This window comes from Pantherophis guttatus, chromosome 2 (assembly GCF_059756535.1).
Source record: "Pantherophis guttatus breed Tessera chromosome 2, ASM5975653v1, whole genome shotgun sequence".
Taxonomy (NCBI): domain Eukaryota; kingdom Metazoa; phylum Chordata; class Lepidosauria; order Squamata; family Colubridae; genus Pantherophis; species Pantherophis guttatus.
The window spans coordinates 195,451,508-195,471,111 of record NC_142064.1 but is presented as its reverse complement, the minus strand read 5'-3'; the positions used below and the strand labels follow the sequence as shown (position 1 = coordinate 195,471,111).

Below are 19,604 nucleotides of genomic sequence, written 5' to 3'. Positions count from 1 at the left end.
CACTGACATTCCCTAAATTCCGCTGAACATGTTACCTAGACTGGTAACGAAACCTTTGGAAACCAACCCACAACGCCTGGAGAATGAACCTCCACTCTCATCCTATACATGAGCTACATATATTTGCCACTATTATAAGTTATTTGTTATGGGTTATAAATTGCATCTGGTGTCTTTCTTTGGGCTGGAATGGAGCCATTGGGAAATTAAAGACCACAGACCCTATAATATATAAGTAAAAAGTATCCGAAGGTACAACTTCATAGGGGTTCAAGGTGAACCCTTATGAAGTTGTATCTTCGGATACTTTTTGGATGGATAGTTCATTTTTTGACTAATTATCCCTTCCATCCCCTACAAAGCAAAGCCAAGTCAGAAGTGAACCTCACCAAAGTTCAGTGGCACCAATATCCCATGCCACCGAGAATGGGAATAGCACTGAAGGAGCGCCACATTTACATGCACCCCCCAGTCTTTCCAGGTCATCTGATAAGATTTTGAGACGACTCTACTCATCCAGTACTGGGGGAAGAAGATTTGTTTGTTTGTTTGTTTACCACCGTCGCTGCCCTCGGGAGAAACCGACGGGACGGCTGAGGAGAATCTACCGCACCCCATCAGCTAAGAAGAATCCTTCCGCGGTGTCCGGGCAGCAGCAGAAAGGAGGAGAAGGGGGTCCCATTTGCAGCCTCGAGCCCCCTTTCTCCATTTCTGAGCTGGGGGGGGGTGGAGCTGGGGGGGGGTGGGGTGCTCGGCGCAGCTCTGATCCGGGCTGGGAGGAAAACTCGAAGGCGTTGGGGGGGGGTCGCCTATCCATTTCGGAATCCCCCCCGGGGAAGGAGAGCCTCGAGTGGTGGACGCCGCCCCCGCCTCCCCAGTGCCAGAGGGCTGAGGGGGGGAGAAAGAAAGAGAGAGAGAGAGAGAGAGAGAGAGAGAGAGAGAGAGGCAGGCAGGCAGGCACCCACCTACCCTCCTCCCTGCCCCCGCCCCGCGCAGCTGGAGGGCCATGCTAGGGAAGAGGCCACGCTTCCCAAACTTCCTGCCCCGCTCGCTCGGCCAACGGGTGCCAAGAGCTGCCGCCGCGACCGCCGCCGAGCGAGCGCTTCCTCAGCCAGGGAACCGCAGGAGCCGCCGCAGCTCCCGGGGGAGGACCTGAGCGCTCGCCTTGCTTCTACCTCGCCGAGCGCGCGCGCGCGCGAGATGAGCGGGCCTCGAGGGAAAGCGCCCGAGGCTGCCCCCCAAAGCGGCGGTCGCTGCGCCGGGGGCGTCGGCAGGGGCCCCGTTATCCTCTCGCTGCTCTTCTCGCTCCTCTCGGTGGGCGCTTGCTTTCTCCTCAGCGCCAAGACCTCCAAGCTGCAAGGGCGGCTGGTGGCCCTGGAAGAAGAGTTGGCCAGCCGCGCCTGGAGCCCCGGAGAGCAGCTGGCCGCCGAGCCTTTGCTCGCCGCGCTTCAGCCTCAGGTGGACGACCTTCTCCGGGAGGTAAGGGCTGAGAAGGGCGGGGTGGGGGACAAGGGCGGGGCGGGAGGCTGCCTTATTCGCCCGCTTCTCTCAAGTAAACTTTCGAAGAAAAGTCTGGCTTTCCCCCCTCCCCACTCCACCGGCTCTAGGAAGGGGCTGCGAATGGCAGGCAGGCAGGCTGGCGTTTGGATCCAAATCTCGGCCACCGACGTCTTTTTGATTGACAGCGCGGGGCTCGACCCGAGAATGCAGGCAGAGCCCCGTCGCACCTCACAGCTTAATCCAAGGCTGAGGAGGGCATCTGAAGGCGCCGCCGCCGCTTGCGATCTGCTGAAGCGGCGGGACTCTGCATAGCTGTGGGTCTTCAAAGTGCCTCCCAGGGCATCGGGTGTCGTTTCTGCTGTAACTGGCCGAGACCGTTACAACTCGATGCTGGAAGCAGACGGATAGGACCCTCGCTCTCTGCCTTCTCCAAATGATAACACTTGTGGGGGTGTTTTGCATTGTGGAACTCCATGCTTAACCTTTTAACCTACATTTCCTCAAAGAGCTGGGGACCTGGTGAAAACCCTATCCTCAACACCTGCTCCGTGTTGTTGTCACAACACTCCCAGCTAAGCTAGAGCAAGATGATCCATTGCTTAATATATTGTGAGAACCACAGCGGTTTAATTAGTTTAGTAAACCATTAGCATGTTCCAAGTGACTTGCTCCAGAGCATCCTCTGATCTAAAATGTTTGAGCGGGGATTCAGATCTGGCTTTAACCCAGCTGTTATCTGCCAGGATGCACTGTTTTAATTGCTGGATTGCAAGCACTACAATATATAAGTAAAAATATCCTCTAGTTGAGGTTAACTCTTGGTGGCGGCATTCTTGCAGTTTTCTCAGCACCATTTTGGAGATGGGTTGCCTTTGCTTTTCCTGGGATCATTTTTGTTTTTTGTTTTATTTCACATTTTAATCAACTTCCTTGGATGAATGTAAAAGAAATTTATATTTTGAGCAGGTACAGAATGTTTCCTTAGCTATAGTTCCAAAATTGTAAAAGTGCTTTGAGGATGTCAAGGTCTCTCCAAAGCTCTTTTAAACTAATATTCTCCAGAAATGTTGGACCACAACTCACAAAACTGTATAGGTATAATTAATTTTGTACACTTTTGTAAATATACATTTGTGAAATATGGATTTCTAGATTACTTCCTTACCTTACCTTATGTTTTTAAATACTGTGACAGCAGTACTCAAAACAGTCTTTATCATAGTGATCAGTTGACTTTCCAGAATACCAGGTTGGCATTGCAATTTAAGACATATCTGGAGGGTTTCAGGTTAGCGAGAGGGGGTTTATAAATGGCTGAAACATTTCAAACTTACTGATAATCATATTGTGTAGAGTTGGGAAAAGCTCCAGTAATAACCTTTCTTAAAATCAAAAGCACTTTAAGAATATTTCCCAGGAAAGGGAGAGCCTCCTAGTAAGTGTAAAATGAAGCTAATTTAATTTATGAAATGTGTTAAATAGGGTTGCAAAGATGTGCAAATCATGGGCCATATCTTGTAGATTGGTTGGCAATTAATACACAGACTTGACTGGCATGGTGTTCACACAAATCTTAATATCGGTTTAATTATCTGTTACAATTAAGACATCCCCTTTCTAGCATTGAACTGGGCTGATCTGGAACAAAACATGGTGTGATTGGATTAGTACTTGGATGAAAATCCAATAGAAAGTCCTTTGGTTGTAATGTAGGTGACAAAATTAGACAAAATTAGAAGAATGCAGTGGCAAACCACTTTTGTATAGTTGCCAAGAAAACTACATGAACATGTCTATACAACCACCAGGAGTTAAGTTTGACAAGAGGGAAGCCAAGGGCACTTTCTTAAGTACCTAGTTGTTTGTTCTGTGCCTTCACAAAATGTTAGATACCACTCACTGACAACTTGATTCTGCTTCTTCATAGGATAATTGCTGATGTGAAGTGAGGACAGAAGCTTATGACACTGTAAAAACAAAGACATTTGTTATACCTATGAAAAGACAACTGATTTGCATTCTATAGTAAGGGATTAAAAGTGTTTTTTTTTCTGCAATAAACCAGGATGGCTACTATTCTAAAATATGAGGTAAAATTCATATCTGGAATTATACAGAATGATAGTCCTTCTCAGTGGTAGCCCCCTTTCCTCTGGAATTCTTTCTTTCCTGAGGTATGTGAAGCTTCTGCTTTGCTGACATCTCAAAAATCAGTTACATATACTTTATTCCAATGAACCTTTGATCACAGCTGATTGATTGATTGAGAGTGTTTGTCTAAGGTTTTGCATTGGATTGCATTTCTATGTTTTCCCCTTGTTTATTTCTGTGTCCAGATTTTTGTTTGTTTTGATGATGTAGTGCCTGGTTTCTTTCAGGATTGGGGCAGATTACAAATATTGATAGATAGGTAAATAAAGCACTGTAAGTTTTATCTAACAGGTTTATAGTGTTTGGGGTTTTTTGCTCATAAAATTTTACAATTTGCAGCCAACATCAGGAGAAGAATTAGAAAGGCTAAGAATCCTTTTCATGGTATGTTTTCTAATCCTATGCAAATTATCCAGAGTTTGCTTTCTTTAAAAGACCAGAAGTGTATGGGATATAGATACATGATGCAAAATCCATGCCAAAAGAGGAAAACAGTTTATAGTGTTGCTCAGTCTGTAGCTATATCTCCAAGACTGGAAAATTGGCATGAAATTGCTTAACATTTAAACAAAACCAGGACAGAATCTTGACAGCAACATCTATATGCTGTCTAACTCCACTTAATGTTGGTTGTAAGTAGCCAAGAAAAGAATAACAGGGAGTTTAAATTTTATTTCAAAAACAAAATTTCTGCAGAACTACAAAATTGATTAACATAGATACTGTCGTTCCAAAGAATATGAATAAATATGCCCTTTGGTTTTTAATTTTGGTGTTACTGACAGAGCATTCAAATAAGGTAATTGTTCAATTAGTCTCAGATACAGTTCTTCTTTTTAACTGTCACAAGATAACTTGTAAGATATCCTGGAGTACACTATCCAGCTATAAATAGCACTTTCCTACCAATGTTTTGAATTTTGTAGCCAATCTGTACAATATGATTAGTTCAGTCCAACTTTACTGGCTTGTGATTTAGAAATAGAGGAACACAAGCCAACAGAAATGGGGAAATTACTACTGTAGTGCAATAGTATAATTGCAGTTTAATGAAGTGATATTGCAATGAAAAAATCCCTTCTTGAAATAGTCATTATGAAAAAAGGAAATTCTAATATAAGCAGTGGATGCTACAGAAATGCTCAAAGAAAAACAGTAGATTTATTTTTCTCATATAGCTGGATATTGCAAACCTATCCAGCTATAATTTGGATTTCATTTTTGTTTATGATTGAAAATAGTTTCTTAGTCACTGAACTTTTAAAAATTTGGATTGGTTCAGACATACAGTAATGCTAAATCAATGAACCATTGGTATAAATCTTACATTTATTAGGTCTCCTGCTGTGTTTATTTTCTTTTTCTGAGTGACTACAGAATTGGAATGCTTTGACTTTTCTAAAACATTTTTAAACCGGCATACAAAGAAGAATATGGGGATTAATGTATTCATTCATTAGAGAATCAAGTTTTAGTTATTTAATAAAGGTCTGAAACCAAAAAGGATACATATGGAGGATTAAAAGAAAGGTTCAAAATAGACAAAATTCATAATTGTTGAGCTAGTGTCAGGTAGGTTAAAATTTAGAATAAGATGAAGTTGGTGAATGATAATAAACAACAAAAGATTCTTCAGATGCATTCAAAATAAAAGAGAAAAGATTTATACCAGTTGCCCAGTGAAGATGGCAAAATGCTAGACATTAGCACACAACATATAAAGGTGAAACTACTCAGTTCCTATTCTGATTCAGGCTTTATCAACAAGAATGCATGTGTTGTACCAGGCAGAATGAGGGGGCAGGCCTGAAGCTTGAGATTGAGAAAGAGAGAGTTGGTCAGGACATATCAGTTTATTCTGAAGGAGTTTAAATCTACAGAGCTGCATGATTTACATCCTACCATACTATAGGAACATTGTACTATAGAATTCCAGACACAGGAATGGTCTGGCTGAACTTTTATGTATTACTTTTGAGAAATCCCAGAAAACAGCCAAAATGGTTCTCAACCTTGGCAGCGTGAAATTATGTGTGCTTCATACTGTCTGAGGAATCCTGGGAGTTGAAGTCCACATGTCTTCATGTTGCCATGGTTGAGAAATACCGTGATAGAAAATAAAAAGAAGGCAATGTCACAGGAAATTATGACTTCAGAAATGGCAAAAGGAGAGAGGATCCAGGAAACTATTACCAACCCTTCAAGGTAGGTCAGATCTGGAAACGGACTCAAAGTGACTGGAAATGTATTAACATAGACTATAGTAACAGAATCTTGAAGGCCTACCTATGTTTTTCCTAAAACTTTGTTTCCTGGTCCTAAAATATGCTTACCACGTAGATCAGGGATGTCAAACTGGCGGCCTGCGGGCCAGATGCATCACATGCAGGCCATACCCACTCCAGCTTCATGAAGGAAAAAAACATCGCAATATGTCATGCGACACGACAGCAACGTGACCCCACAAGTTTGACACCCTGATATAGATTCTCCAAGGTCATTTTTGTGGCCCTCTACAACTTGAAACAATTAGTCTTATAGCAATACCTGGGAAGATTTGAGAACAGATAATAAAACAATCAGTCTGCAGATACCTTGATAATAATGTGGTGATTATCAAAAGCCAGTATGGATTAGTCAATAGTAGAGCAGCTGACATTTTTTTAGACTTGTAACGTTAAATATTGGATTGCCATGGACATAAAGGATCTTGATTTCAATAAGCATTTGATAAAGTATTCAAGAACATTCTGGATTGGGAAACTATATGGGCTGGATAGCAAAACAATTAGGGGGATATATAGCTATCTTTAAAAAACTTCCATTAGAAGAAAGGATCTGTTTCTATCATCCCCAAAGAATGATCCAGAAGAATGATCTTAGGTACAGGAGGAAAGCAACTTGACTGTGGAGCTAATTATCAAGGGAGATGGTGCTCATGTTCACTGAATATATTCAAGGAGAAGCTGGATAACCTGTTGCCAGGATTATTATGATTCCTAAACCAAGTAAAGTATTGAGTTTTAAAAGGAAGTTCATAGTGTTATAGATTGTAAGGCTGAAAGAAACTTTGGGTATTTAATCCATCTTCCCATTCAATGTAGGAATCACCTCTCCAGTTCTGATACATGGCCTTACACAGCTTTTCCTCCTCTAGGGAAAGAAAATCTATAATCTGTCATGACAAAACAGTTTCAAATACCTAAAGTCAAGTTTCATGCCTTCCAGCACTTTTGTCTTCTCCAAGCTAAACTACCCAACATGTTCAGCTGTTCTTCATGTAGTTTTCAGTCTTGACTCCTTATCATCTTTGTTGTTTTCCTCTGGGAATGCTCCAGTTTTTCCAGTGTCATTCCTAAAATGTGATGCTCAAAACTGAATTAATTTATTTATTTATTTATTTATTTATTTATTTATTTATTTATTTATTTATTTATTTATTTAAATTTCTATACCGCCCTTCTCCAATATAGGACTCAGGGCGGTGAACAGCCAAAGTAAAAAACAAGACATACAAAATCTAAAAACTGTTTAAAATAATTAAATATTTTGCATCACTGAATACAGTGATTATCAGTAACATTATTGTAACACTACTTTTGATGTAGTCTAGGAGTGCATAGTTTTTTTCTTTTTCTTCTGTAAAAATATAATAACAGTTGGCTCAACCAAGATAGATTCTTTTTGAATACGGTATTTCCCCTGCACTTTATACTCCTATGGGTATTTGATTTTTCCTACCCAAATATAAGACTTCACATTTGTTTCTGTTGAAATTCTATCTGCTATATCCTCCTCCTCCTCCTCCTCCTCCTCCTCCTCCTCCTCCTCCTCCTCCTCCTCCTCCTCCTCCTCCTCCTCCTCCCCTTCTTCTTCTTCTTCTTCTTCTTCTTCTTCTTCTTCTTCTTCTTCTTCTTCTTCTTCTTCTTCTTCTTCTTCTTCTTCTTCTTCTTCTTCTTCTTCTTCTTCTTCTTCTTCTTCTTCTTCTTGCCTAATTCTTATATAGAAACACTGGAATACTCTTTGTATTTATATGGAGACATTGGAATTTTTGGATCATGTAACTTAACCTGCATCTTTTTGCATAAGTGCTCACTTGTGTGATGGATTTTTTTATAACACAATCGATGGGATTAACACATGGAAATGTCTTCTTAGCCTATAATATACAGTTTGAAAAACAAATTTCATATATTTACAAGGTGGCACAGGTTCCTGACATTTTATCAGATTTGGGACCCACAGCAAGGCCTTTCTGACAGACCATGCCAAAGGAGAATATTAATCTTGGGGAAGATGATTTTGGAAGATATCCAAGCCTTAAACTATGTACGGCAGGGGTGTCAAACTTGTGGCGTCACAGCGGTGTCACGTGACGTATCACAACTTTTCCCCCTTCGCTAAAGCGGGCATGGGTGTGGCCAGCGTGTGACTCATATGGCCCATGGACCGTGAGTTTGACAGCCCTGATGTATGGTTTTAAAGGTGACAACCTGCACTTTGAGCTGCATTTGGAATTACTTGGCAGTCATTGCTGCATCTGCAATCGATGGTGTTACATAGATGTCATATCGGTGAACCTTAGTACTCCTGTAACTATTCAAGCCAATTACTGAACCAAATAAAGTGACTGACCAGTCTTCAAGAGCAGCCCCATGAGAGCCACTTGTGAAGTACAAAGGCATGCATTAAGCCCCTTCTTCCAAAAAATGGCTGCAGCTGGTATACAAGATACAATTGTTCAAAGATCCTCCACCTGCTTTTTAAGCAGGAGGTCTGGGTGATTTGCATTATTTGACTAGTGTAAAGACAAAAGCCATTGTCTCTAAATTTACCTCCTTCAGTGGATAACTAAATAAAGTTTGGTATATGTGCAGCTCTTTTTGCTAAAACATGTTAATGTCTATTTTCTATATTACCAAGCTGTTATTTTTAGTTGTCATAGGTCAGTGCCAAAGAAGAGAATGGATGTCATTGCAGAGACATCAGTGATGGCATGCCAATGAAAGATGAGAGCTCCAAAGGAGGGCATCAGAGTATGATACCTCATTCTTGTGCTGCACAAAATGTCCCAAGAGCACGTCTCTAGGTGACACTCCACAGTTAGAAAGTTCTCAAATAAATTTGCCTTGAAAAATGATTAGGTGCTAGAACAACTTGGGTTTTTTTTAAAAAAAGAGCAGTTTGATGTGTTTTTCTCTGCTTTGACTTCTCAGCCTTAGTCCTAAAGAAAAAAAAGTTACTTTATTGTATACTAGCTGATGACCCGGTGCTGCCTGGATATTTTTTCATCCTAATCCCCCCGCCTCCCGCGCATGTGCACACGACCCACAGCGCATGTGCACATGACCCGTTTGGGCCTAGTAGGCCTCCCTGCAGCCTCCTGTGAGCCAAAACGGGCTGCGGGAGGGCTGTGCTGCCCCCCGTGCTCCATTTTTGGCCTAGTACGCCTCCCTGCAGCCAAAATGGGCCACGGCGGGGGGGCTTGCACCTCACCCCCATGCTCCCCCTGCCCCCTGTGCATGCGCGGCAGAGACCCAAATATCAGCATGGATGGTGGAGCTGAGCTAGCTCTGTGTGCCACCTGCGTGCCAGGACACACACACCGAGGGGTGTTAGGGGTGTCTTACTCCCACAGTGTTTGTCTCCAGAGGGTAAGTCATCTGTGTGCCAAGTTTGGTTGGAATTGCTCAAGGTATTCCAGAGTTATGCTTGAACATGCATGCATGCATACATACATACACACATACATACATACATACATACAGATGCTTCTGGATTCAGGGGAGGAGCATATATGAAGCTCCACTTTTCAAATAGTTAAAGCAGCCGTATCTTTTTCCAAACCTGCACAACTACTTTGGGTGCTGTTTCCAGATGTTCCTGCATGTTCATACATGCAAAATCACTTTTCTTTGCTGGGAAAAAGACAGGGAGGTGACTAGACTGCATGTATGCAGACAGCTTGAACTCACAGCCCAAAAGAAGTGCTCCATTGTGTTCAGCAGCACCTTTTAGAAGGATTTGCCCAGTCCTAAAGTACATTATATAAATTGGATTCCCTACCAATCCATGGAAACAACTTCATCAACCCATAATGCAAGTGTCAACGTATTTCAGAGCTGCATTAAATATATAAGTAGAGCTTTCTTTGTAATTTTCTAAATCTTCCAGTCTGACTGCTCCATTCCGGAGAACTTCTCTGTAGACTGAGCTGAGCCACCATTATAACACATGAATAATGTCTCATCTATTTTTCAATAGTATCATAGGGATAGGATCTTAATTTTCCAAAGCCTTTGCTATTTCAAATATGCCCAGAATCTTTGTTCTGAAACTGGAAATGAAGTTTTCAGAGGCTTGTAGTACAAGCTGGAAAAGCAGCATTGGTATTCCCACCACAATAACTAGATTGGAATGGTTGTGTTCTTTTGTTAATTCTATGGGAGAAAGAGAATTTGTAATTTGTCCCAACTCCTTTCTAATGCCTGAATAGACATGAGGAAGTTATAGGTTACTTTTTTCAATTGGCTGCTGAATTGTCAGTAGTTGCATAGTTTCAATTTGGCATGAATATTTCTAGTTTTCAATATCTTGCTCCTTCTTTTATTTATTTTATTATTTGTTTTATTTGGTTTGATGCAAAATCTATGATGCTGCATAGAGCCTCAAAAGTGAATAGAAACGAGTATTCTAAATTCAACAGTGCAGCTTTATTTTCTAGCTTCTTCGTTTTTTAAACGTGAAAGCTGCATAATCCTATCTACAAACAGACAGTCTATAAAAGGTAATTCCTTTAGTTTAAAAAAATGCATACCATTTTTGTGCACAGTATGCATATATGGATATCATTGCTTTATTTGGGTCTCAGTCAATGATTTTACAGAGTGTCTGGGGACAACGTGATGAATGGTTAAGAATAGATTCTCTCAACTATTACTAAGTAATTTTGAACATTAAATATAAAATAATTGAAAGGAACAAACAGATCAGAGTGCTGGTTTGTGTAGTTTATTTGGCTTCAAATACTTCATTATTTTAAAATTAACTAAATATGGGTGCGATCCAATCAAAGCTAAACAAATCTTGGAATTTCCAGTGGGAGAGATCTAAACATTTCCTTAATTTTCTCATTGAAAATTCTCATTGGCTTCAATATGGCTAAGAGTTGTATGTTTAACAATAACATGGATCACATTTGTTGGCTATTAATTTTTATTTATATATTTGCTTTCTTAACAGAAACTGAGTGAAGGATTAGCCAAACTACGTACAGCAAGAGATGTACCCTCTGAATGTCATTGCCCACCAGGTAGGTGGATGAGAAATAGAATTTTTTAAATTAGATATATTGTGCTATTAAGTGAATGTGAGAAATAAATATCTATGATAGCATTGCTTGAAAAATTGGGGTGTCCTGGTTTGAATATATTTACAAGTAGTTTTTTGTTGCATGGGCAGGAGATCTCTGTTTGATTTTATTCAATCAATAAAAATAGAGTTGGAGGTCTTCCAGTCCAAACCCCTGCTCAAGCAGAAGACCCTATACCATTTCAGACAAAAGTGAATAGACAATGAAATTAATTGGTGCATTTAGTTTTGAAATGTCTAAGTGTTTTCATAACGTAATAAATTATCCCTTATTAGAACATATACCTAAATGTTTCTTAATTTTTTTACCCCAAAGCACCCTTTGCTGGATGAGTAAGTACCTTCAGTATGCATGGTTGTTTAAAAATCTTTATAGATTTATCCCAAAGATAATTTCTTAGAAGAATCATTAAATAATTTTGTTAGCTTTTGTGCAGCTGTCTTTTGTGAAATTTAGTGAGATTCAGTTAATCAATGTCTAATGATTTCAGTATGAGCAAAATATGCAAGTATTTGCTTGTTTCTTTCTATAAATATTGCTGATCACATTTGGAACAACACAGAACAGGGCATCTTGTATTTGAAAAGCCTGCAGCCACATGAATGGGGTCATTTTTGTAAAGGTTGAGGTGAAGTGTTTCCAAGTGGACATTTTTGTTTTGCACAGAAACTAAAGTCATTGCACATATACTTGGATCAGTTATTATTTTCTAATGAAAACCTCGTGGGGCCCAATGTTTAGAAGCAGTCAAAAGACTGTAAACTGAAATTATGCTAACACTAGTACATGTAAATTTTGCAGGTTGTTTTTGAAATCCTGAGAAAGGTAACATTATTTTACCCTTTTTTTATCTTTAAATTATATATAATAGTTCTATTAGATTTTTGTTTTAAACATAATTGTAGTTCTTTTACTTTAGTAACTACTATCAAAATAAATTGATAGCTGTCTTCATGCTTATATTGACTTATCTTTTCCAAGCAGGTTACTATAGATTTATTGATATATTAACTTAACATTATTTGAAGTATGACAAAATATCAGTTAAATTTGAAGACTGGGAAGCCTGCCTAATATTTAAGGGTGTGTTTTGATTCTTGGAGCAAAGACAACAGTTTGAAGTTCTTGATTAGGTTTAAATCAATGCTCTTTCTGACTTAGATAGCCATCTTGTGCTTCCCAAATTCAGAGGCAAAATCCAAACTTTTGGCCGAACGTTTTTAAACCGTTTTTTCCCCTCTCTGCATGTGAAAACTGTGTATGTTAAGCTTTCTTGAGGTATAGCCAGTCTATTTTTTCATGTTAACATTGTTGGCCTTGTTTCATGGGTTATTTCACTGCGTTGCCAGCTGCATCTTCAAAACCCCCAATGTAAAATAAATAAATGTACTGAAACTTCCTGTAGAAAAAAAACTTATTTTACAATGAACAGGCCCCCAGCCATGGCATTAATATGGTTGTACATTTTATTTGTGTGCTTGAGATTTTGATGATTTTTCATGATTTCTATTCTTAAAAAATGAAATACATTTTTCAGCTTAAACAATTCATTTAGTGACTGTTTGAAGTTACAACTGCACTGAAAAAAAGTGACTTATGATCATTTTTCACACCTATGACTGTTGCAGCATCCGCATGGTCATGTGATTAAAATTCGGATTCTTGACAACTGTCTCATATTTATGAGGGCTGCAGTGTCCTGGAGTCATGTGATCACTTTTTGCAACCTTCTGACAAGCAAAGTCAATAAGGAAGCCAAATTCACTTAACTGTGTTTTTAACTTAACAACTGCAGTGATTCACTTAACAACTCATAAAAGGTTGTAAAACGGAGCAAAACTCACTTAACAAATGTCTCATGTCCCAGAAATTTTGGGCTCAATTGTGTAAGTTGAGGACTACGTGTATACTGCAACTATGTTTCTTGATTATGAAATCACTGAAGTACAGTTAACATTTATAGTTAGTTGATGCCAGTATCTGGAGTCCCCAACATTTTTGGGTTATAAATGCATATTTGGGAAACTTACAAAATTGCCACTAGGGTAGATTTTTCTGTGCACAAAGTGGCTGTAATAAGGAACATAATATAACACTTTTTTCCCAAGCAAAGGTGGACATAACATTCAAGCAAAGCACCAGATCTATCTATCTATCTATCTATCTATCTATATATATATATTATTTAATGCAAAAAATCCTGGCCCCAAAAGTACGTCTTTAAGCCTTTCAACATTGTTTGGTACCATGTTAGAGATGATAATGGTCATCTCCACATGGTCGCATGATGAGAACTTTCCCCTTGCAAATCCTCTGTCTTGCTTTCATGGTCCAACTCTGCATCTCCACCTGTCTTTTGTATGACAGGCAGTTTTCAGGAAAATCATATGCTATGGTTTAATCTTTTGCTTTCTTCTCTCCTGCTTCTCTCTTCCATCCTCCATTGCCATTTGTTTTATTTCCCTTCTACTTCTTTATTTATTCTCTATTGTGCTCAAGACCAAACTCAAACAGAAATCTGTGATGAAGATCTCTTCATATCAAATTCAAGTATTGCTGCACAGAGAAAGACTTGGATCAGTTCTGAGATAGGAAATATTTTTCCCTACCATATTTTCCCAATCCAAATTGGACTTCCTACAGTGAAAAGCATGAAGTATTTTATAGTATTGATTGGCTGAAACTGTAAGTTCATTAACTGAAACCATAAGTTCATTTCCGGGCGCATGCATGTGCCCCGGGCAGTTGCTCTTCTAGGTTGCGGCCCATAAGCGCATGCGGTGCCAGAAAGGGTTGCCATCACTGGCCTAGAATCTCTACATAGCCACAAGTGGATGAAGTCCAATTTCCCTTAAATTCCATTGCTCCTTATCTAACAACAAATAGGTGTTAACTGTTAGTTGAAAAGCTTACATATGTTGAATGTGTATGTGTGTGTATGTGTACATACAAACACATACATACTGTTTGTCTTTCCTAGTAAGGAGTCATTGACCTTAGTGGACAAGATTACGTGTAGCTCAGGATTGAACAATGCTTAGAGCTCTCTGAGCTTGATTGTTTGCTTGCAGACATTTTATTACCCAACTAGGTAATACTATTAGTGTGAGTCAGTATGAAATTTGTTCCTTGTTTTATATACAATAGCTGCCAATTTTGATAGCAAAGTGGTTCTCTATTGGTATGTGGGTATCACCTTGGGAGATGGAGAAGAGTCATAGCCAAGGTACAATGAGATAGAAGGCAACATAGCCCACAGCAGCAATGTGAACAGAGCAAGTGGCTCAGAAGAGATCTTCCCTAGTTCCTTGGGATGTAAAAGGGAGGAGGGAGAAGTGCTCTTTCAGACTTAGAAGATTCTGTTAATGTAACCAGAATTAACTTATCTTGCCATGCTTTCTGTCTGGTCTACCTTACAGAGCTGACATGTTTTCTCCTTGGTAATTATTTGATTGGAGTACTGTTTTCTGCATGATTGTTTGTTGTTAATTCCTACTTATCTGAGGGATGACTGATGGAAAGGATGTGTTCTAATCCTTTTGTTTCCTTCTTAGCTTTTTTGTTGTCTCCTTTGAATGCTTTGTAAATATGGTTTGTCTCTGATTATTGATGGCTGATTTGTCTGAACAGTAAGCTTCCAGGAATCCCCTAGAATTTGGGTTTAGCCCAATAGCCAAGAAATAAAAACAGTAGTCATTTACAACATGCAATGTAAGGATTATAGCAGCCACTATGTAGGACAGATAAGCAGATGATTAGCAGAGAGCATCCATGAACGCCAACTAGCAGTCAGAAGACAGGAGGAAAATTTAATATCACAACACAAGGACAAACTCAACCACAATTTCAACTAGGAAACTTTTGGATCTTAGACCAAGCTTGGCATGAAGACTGACAGTGTTACCTAGTTGGGTAGTGAAATATCTGCAAGCAACCAAGATCAGAGAGCCCCAAGTACTCCACATTATTGATTTAAATTTAATGTTTTGCAACTGTAAGATACACAGACATGCCCCCACCCTGAATATTATAGACAAATATGTGATTGTGTGTTTTTAAGGAAATTAATGCTAGAAACATTTTTCTTTAACATTTTATGCCATCTCCCCTGTTTCTGCTATTTGTGAATTCATGAAGGGCTGATGGGGAAGCTATAGCTTTGGTATTTAGCTGCTATTCTTAGACAGAGAGAACTGCCATTTTTTCTGCTCAGCTATTGGATGGCTTGATCTGAGCAGTAATTAGTGGGAGATGCAAAGCCTAGATCAGTGTTGGCAAACCTTTTTGGTGCCGAGTGCTGAAACGGGACCGCGCACACGCACTTGCATGTCAGAAACCGGAAAATCAACCACATGTGTGCGCCGGGTGGCTGCTCTTCTGGTTTCTAGCACACGCATGTGCACTGGCCACCTGGTCTTCCGGTTTCTGGTGCACATGCATGCATGAAGACCAGCTGGCCGGTGAGCATGCATGTGCCGGAAACCAGAAGAGCAGCCGCCCAGTGTGCATGCTAGATTCCGGTTTCCGGATGGCTGCTTATCCGGTTTCCGGTGCTTCCACACATGAAGACCAGCTGGCCAGCGCACCGGAACCCTGAAGAGCAACGGGTGATGCCTTACGTGCCCAGAAAGATGGCTTTGTGTGCCACTTCCGGCACACGTGCTATAGGTTCGCCATCATGGGCCTAGATTGTACAACAGTATAGTGAACATGTCAGGGAGTATAATGTGAATAAATTTGGAAATGAGGATATAAAATCTGTAGGAAACTTGCTTCATAGAAAATTGACAAAGAGCACAATCTAGCAAAATCCAACTATAAATGTTTTATGAGGTGTGTCATCTAATCATATATGTTTATATGGCAGTAGTCCCACTATGAAGAGAGGGATGGTGTTGAGTCAGATACATAGAATTGGAGTCTTAGTCTTCGGGAAATTAAGTATTGTTGCATATATTAATGCAATTATATCAGAATTCTGTAAGGTATATACCATTCGTACGACCCTGATATGATTTCAGAAATGTCCACTTAATATTAATGTTTTGTCCTGAAAATTCACCCAAGATTAACATGATTGCACATCTTTTGGTATGTTTTACCACTAGAGGGAGCTAATATTATTTCATGAATACCATAGAAATTAAATTACTCAAAGTATTAAGATAAATCTCATTATCAGGATCTGAAATGCTTGATTAAGATATTTATGCTAATTCTCTTAAATGTGGAGAAGAGTTCCACGAGTATAAAAGGCTTGTTTTTATGTTCCTTAGCTGGATTATTACTAACTTTCTTTAATGTTTTTATATAGTAACTAATCTATTTAGATCATTTTCAGTTCTCTGCTGTACTGGGGTGCCTCTTTGATCATGTTCTGATTAGGAGTGTATTGTTTTCACAATAACCATAAGTACTTTATATCTTTACAGAAATAAATAAGACTTCTTATTGACTCAAACTCTATTTGGTTTAAAATAATTGCATATTTAAGAATGCTAAATCCTTCTAGCTCTCGATTCTATGATTCCAAATATGGTTGATAAATATAGGCACAACATTGCTATTGGTCTTTATAAAGATTTGGATTTTTTTAAAATGATAAACATTTCAGTGCCTTCGAAGAACATAATACTATTTCACACATATCCACATAACAATTTCCAGACTGTTTTACACCCTGACACCTTCAGGGGTTGGTAGACAAATAACATAACGCATGTTGGGATGTAGCAATGCAAATTTTGTGCCTTACAAACTTGTATGTGTTATTGCAACGTTAAAGTGTGGTGCTTGTGTCAAAACTTCACTGTGTATAATTCATTTTGTCATTGTTGTGTTTAATACAACAATGGTCCGGGCCAATTTTACTTACATTTGGAAGATTTATCTCATGGGTTATGTCCACATATCCTTCTCTGTTGGCAGATTCCTTTCACTAAACAAGATAGTTTTATACTGGATTGCTATACTACCTGCAAAATAAGTAAAATAATATTCTATACATGCAACTTTTTCTTGCAGAAAAATGAGAAGTACTTCTGAACATACAGCAAACTGTAACCTTATGCAAACATTTTTGTAATTGGAGTACTTGTATTTACTTGTAGTGATTTTTTTTTTACTTGTAGTAGATTCTAATCACTTTTAATAGAAAAGCAATGATATGCATTATAAGTTTTAAAAAGTATTCATAAGCTTTAATGCAGGTACAGCAGGTAAAAGATAATGGGAGGTAGTGTTCTTGCCTATCACATTTACAGATCCCCCCCCACCAAATGCCTTGAAAGGGCACTCTTGAGGATGGGGAGCAGGTTTCTATGTGGGAAGAAGGTATGAAGAAAATAGGTAGTCCTGTTCACAAGAGATGCCTTTGCCTATTTTAACACAAGCTCTCTTTTCCATTAACTCTTTACAAAAAATACACTTCATTAAGAAAATCTATGGAGATTCTCAGCCATCCAGGTCATGGTTGTCACAAAGGTGCTTTTTCAACAAGCAAACTGGACTGTTTTTTCCTTGGAAGACATTTGGGTTCTCATCCAAGAAGCTTCTTCATTTCTGACCAAATTTGGGGGGGTGGGGAGTCCCACCCCCCATCATTCAGTCAGAACTGAAAAAGCTTCTTGGATGAGAAGACAGACGTCTTCAAGGACAAAACAAAAAATGTCCAGTTACTTTTGAAAAAGCACTTTTGTGACACTTCATCAAGGATAGTTCTGCAATCCTCAGTAGAGGCTTTTTGGTTGTAATGAGGAGGGGACATTCAAATAGGAAATTCACCTTTCAGGAATTCTTCTTTGGTCCTAGCAACAACGACAATATTTTCCATTTTGGGATGCTCTCTAAAAAATGAAACAATGTCCCACTTCTCTTCCAAGTCTGACAAACAGTTCACTAAGCATCTCTTTTCAAAACTGTGTTAAAAAATCAGTCTCTAGTCTGTCTGTCTGTCTGCCTGTGTCTTAAAGAAATTGATTCCATGGGTTATTTTCCTTACATCATATTTTCTTCGAAGTCCAGAGTTACTTAGTACAGAAACTTTCCCCCTTTTTCTGCTTTGAAAATTGGGTTAAAGAAGTGAGTTACAGGTGAGACTAGACAATTTTTTTTATTTTATTTTTTTGCACTCATGTTGGAAGCACCAAGAAGCTTCTGGGTTGAAAGGATTGGGCAGTGACATTACCATTGCCTTGGACACACCCAGTTGGTGGCTCCTTTTATGTTCCCGGCAGGAGCTGGAGTGAAGGACGAGAACTCAACCCCATCCCACAGTTCTTGGGTCTTGAACATGGGCTTGCTAACCACCTGCCCAGTGTCACAACCACTTGAGCCATCATGCTTCCAAACTGGAGAATAAAGAAAGGCTATACAGCTAGGCACAGAGAGGAAGATGAAACCAGTAAATGGAGAGAGAAAAATGTCCTGCGTCACCAAGTAATTAGTTTACAAGGCAAAATTTCATGTTTTTCTTAAATAGTTAATGTACAGTTGGAAGGAAGGCCATCTTTTGCCACCTTCGTGGCAAAATGGCTGTTTAGGGGAACAAATCTATTCTCTACATAACAGTGTTCTCAGAAAGATAAGTGGAAAGGGAAAATGCCATTCTGGATTTATAAACAATCACTCTCACAAAACATTAGTCAGGATTTTTCTTGCAGCCCACTTTAGCTGCTATAATTCAAACTCTTCCGATGAATGTCCTGGCTTACTAAGATCAAAGAGTTCCTTGGCCTAAGTTTATTGGTGAGTGGATTTGTGGAAGGTTGCCTGGAATGACTATTCATAAATAGATTGGAGTGTAATGTTTAACAAAGGCTATGAGATTTTCATTTGATGGAGAATGGCACCCTAATTGTATCTCAGGCTCCAATCACAGATTGCTTAGTAATTTCAATGAAGGAAGGAACTTTTGAGCACATTATTTTACTATAGGGTTGTTGGGTTTTTTTTGCTAGTGTGTCTCTATCAAATTTCTTCATATTTTCTAAAACCCATCTAACTTTGTGATTGACTTCAAAGGAAATTTGAAGTCATATCTCTGTTCCATATGATGAAAAACTGCACAAGTGAATGATGCCTGAATATGTGAAAAATCTCTCAAGAAAAACCAATGAATTACCAGTGTAGCCCAGGGTGCATAACTTCATGGATACCCTGACATGGAATCAAAAAATACTGAACAAGAAAAAAATAATATTATTTAAACAATAACTTCTATATTTTAAATTATTGTTGTTAGTTGCGAAATCGTGTCTGACCCATCGCGACCCCATGGACGATGTTCCTCCAGGCTTTCCTGTCCTCTACCATCCCCCGGAGTCTATTTAATCTCACGATATTTTAAATACAGATTCTAAATACAGTATTTTAACTAAAATCGTGTATCTGAATGATTTCAAAGAGTTAACAAAATAAATCCTGATAAGTATTTGGATGAGACCACCAGGAGCTGTAGACAACCTACAAGAAAATAATGGCAAACTACTTCTTCATTTCTTTCTTTCTGGCCATGAAACCAGTACAAATGAGACCATGAAATCATCAGGAATTGAACCTAGCTTGAAGGAGGCTTTTTAAT

The 19,604-nt window shown here is 39.2% G+C and overlaps 1 protein-coding gene across 1 annotated transcript in view; it reads left to right on the top strand.

Annotated features, from left to right (window-relative positions):
- Positions 1 to 746: 746 nt before the first annotated feature.
- The window catches only part of COL23A1 (collagen type XXIII alpha 1 chain), a 284,794-nt gene continuing 265,936 nt past the window's right edge, over positions 747 to 19,604 (top strand). Inside the window, exons 1-2 of the mRNA XM_087887485.1 lie at positions 747 to 1,479; positions 10,894 to 10,963. Coding sequence (XP_087743611.1) covers positions 1,201 to 1,479; positions 10,894 to 10,963 — 349 coding nt within the window. The 5' untranslated portion in view covers positions 747 to 1,200. The remainder of the gene's footprint in view (positions 1,480 to 10,893; positions 10,964 to 19,604) is intronic.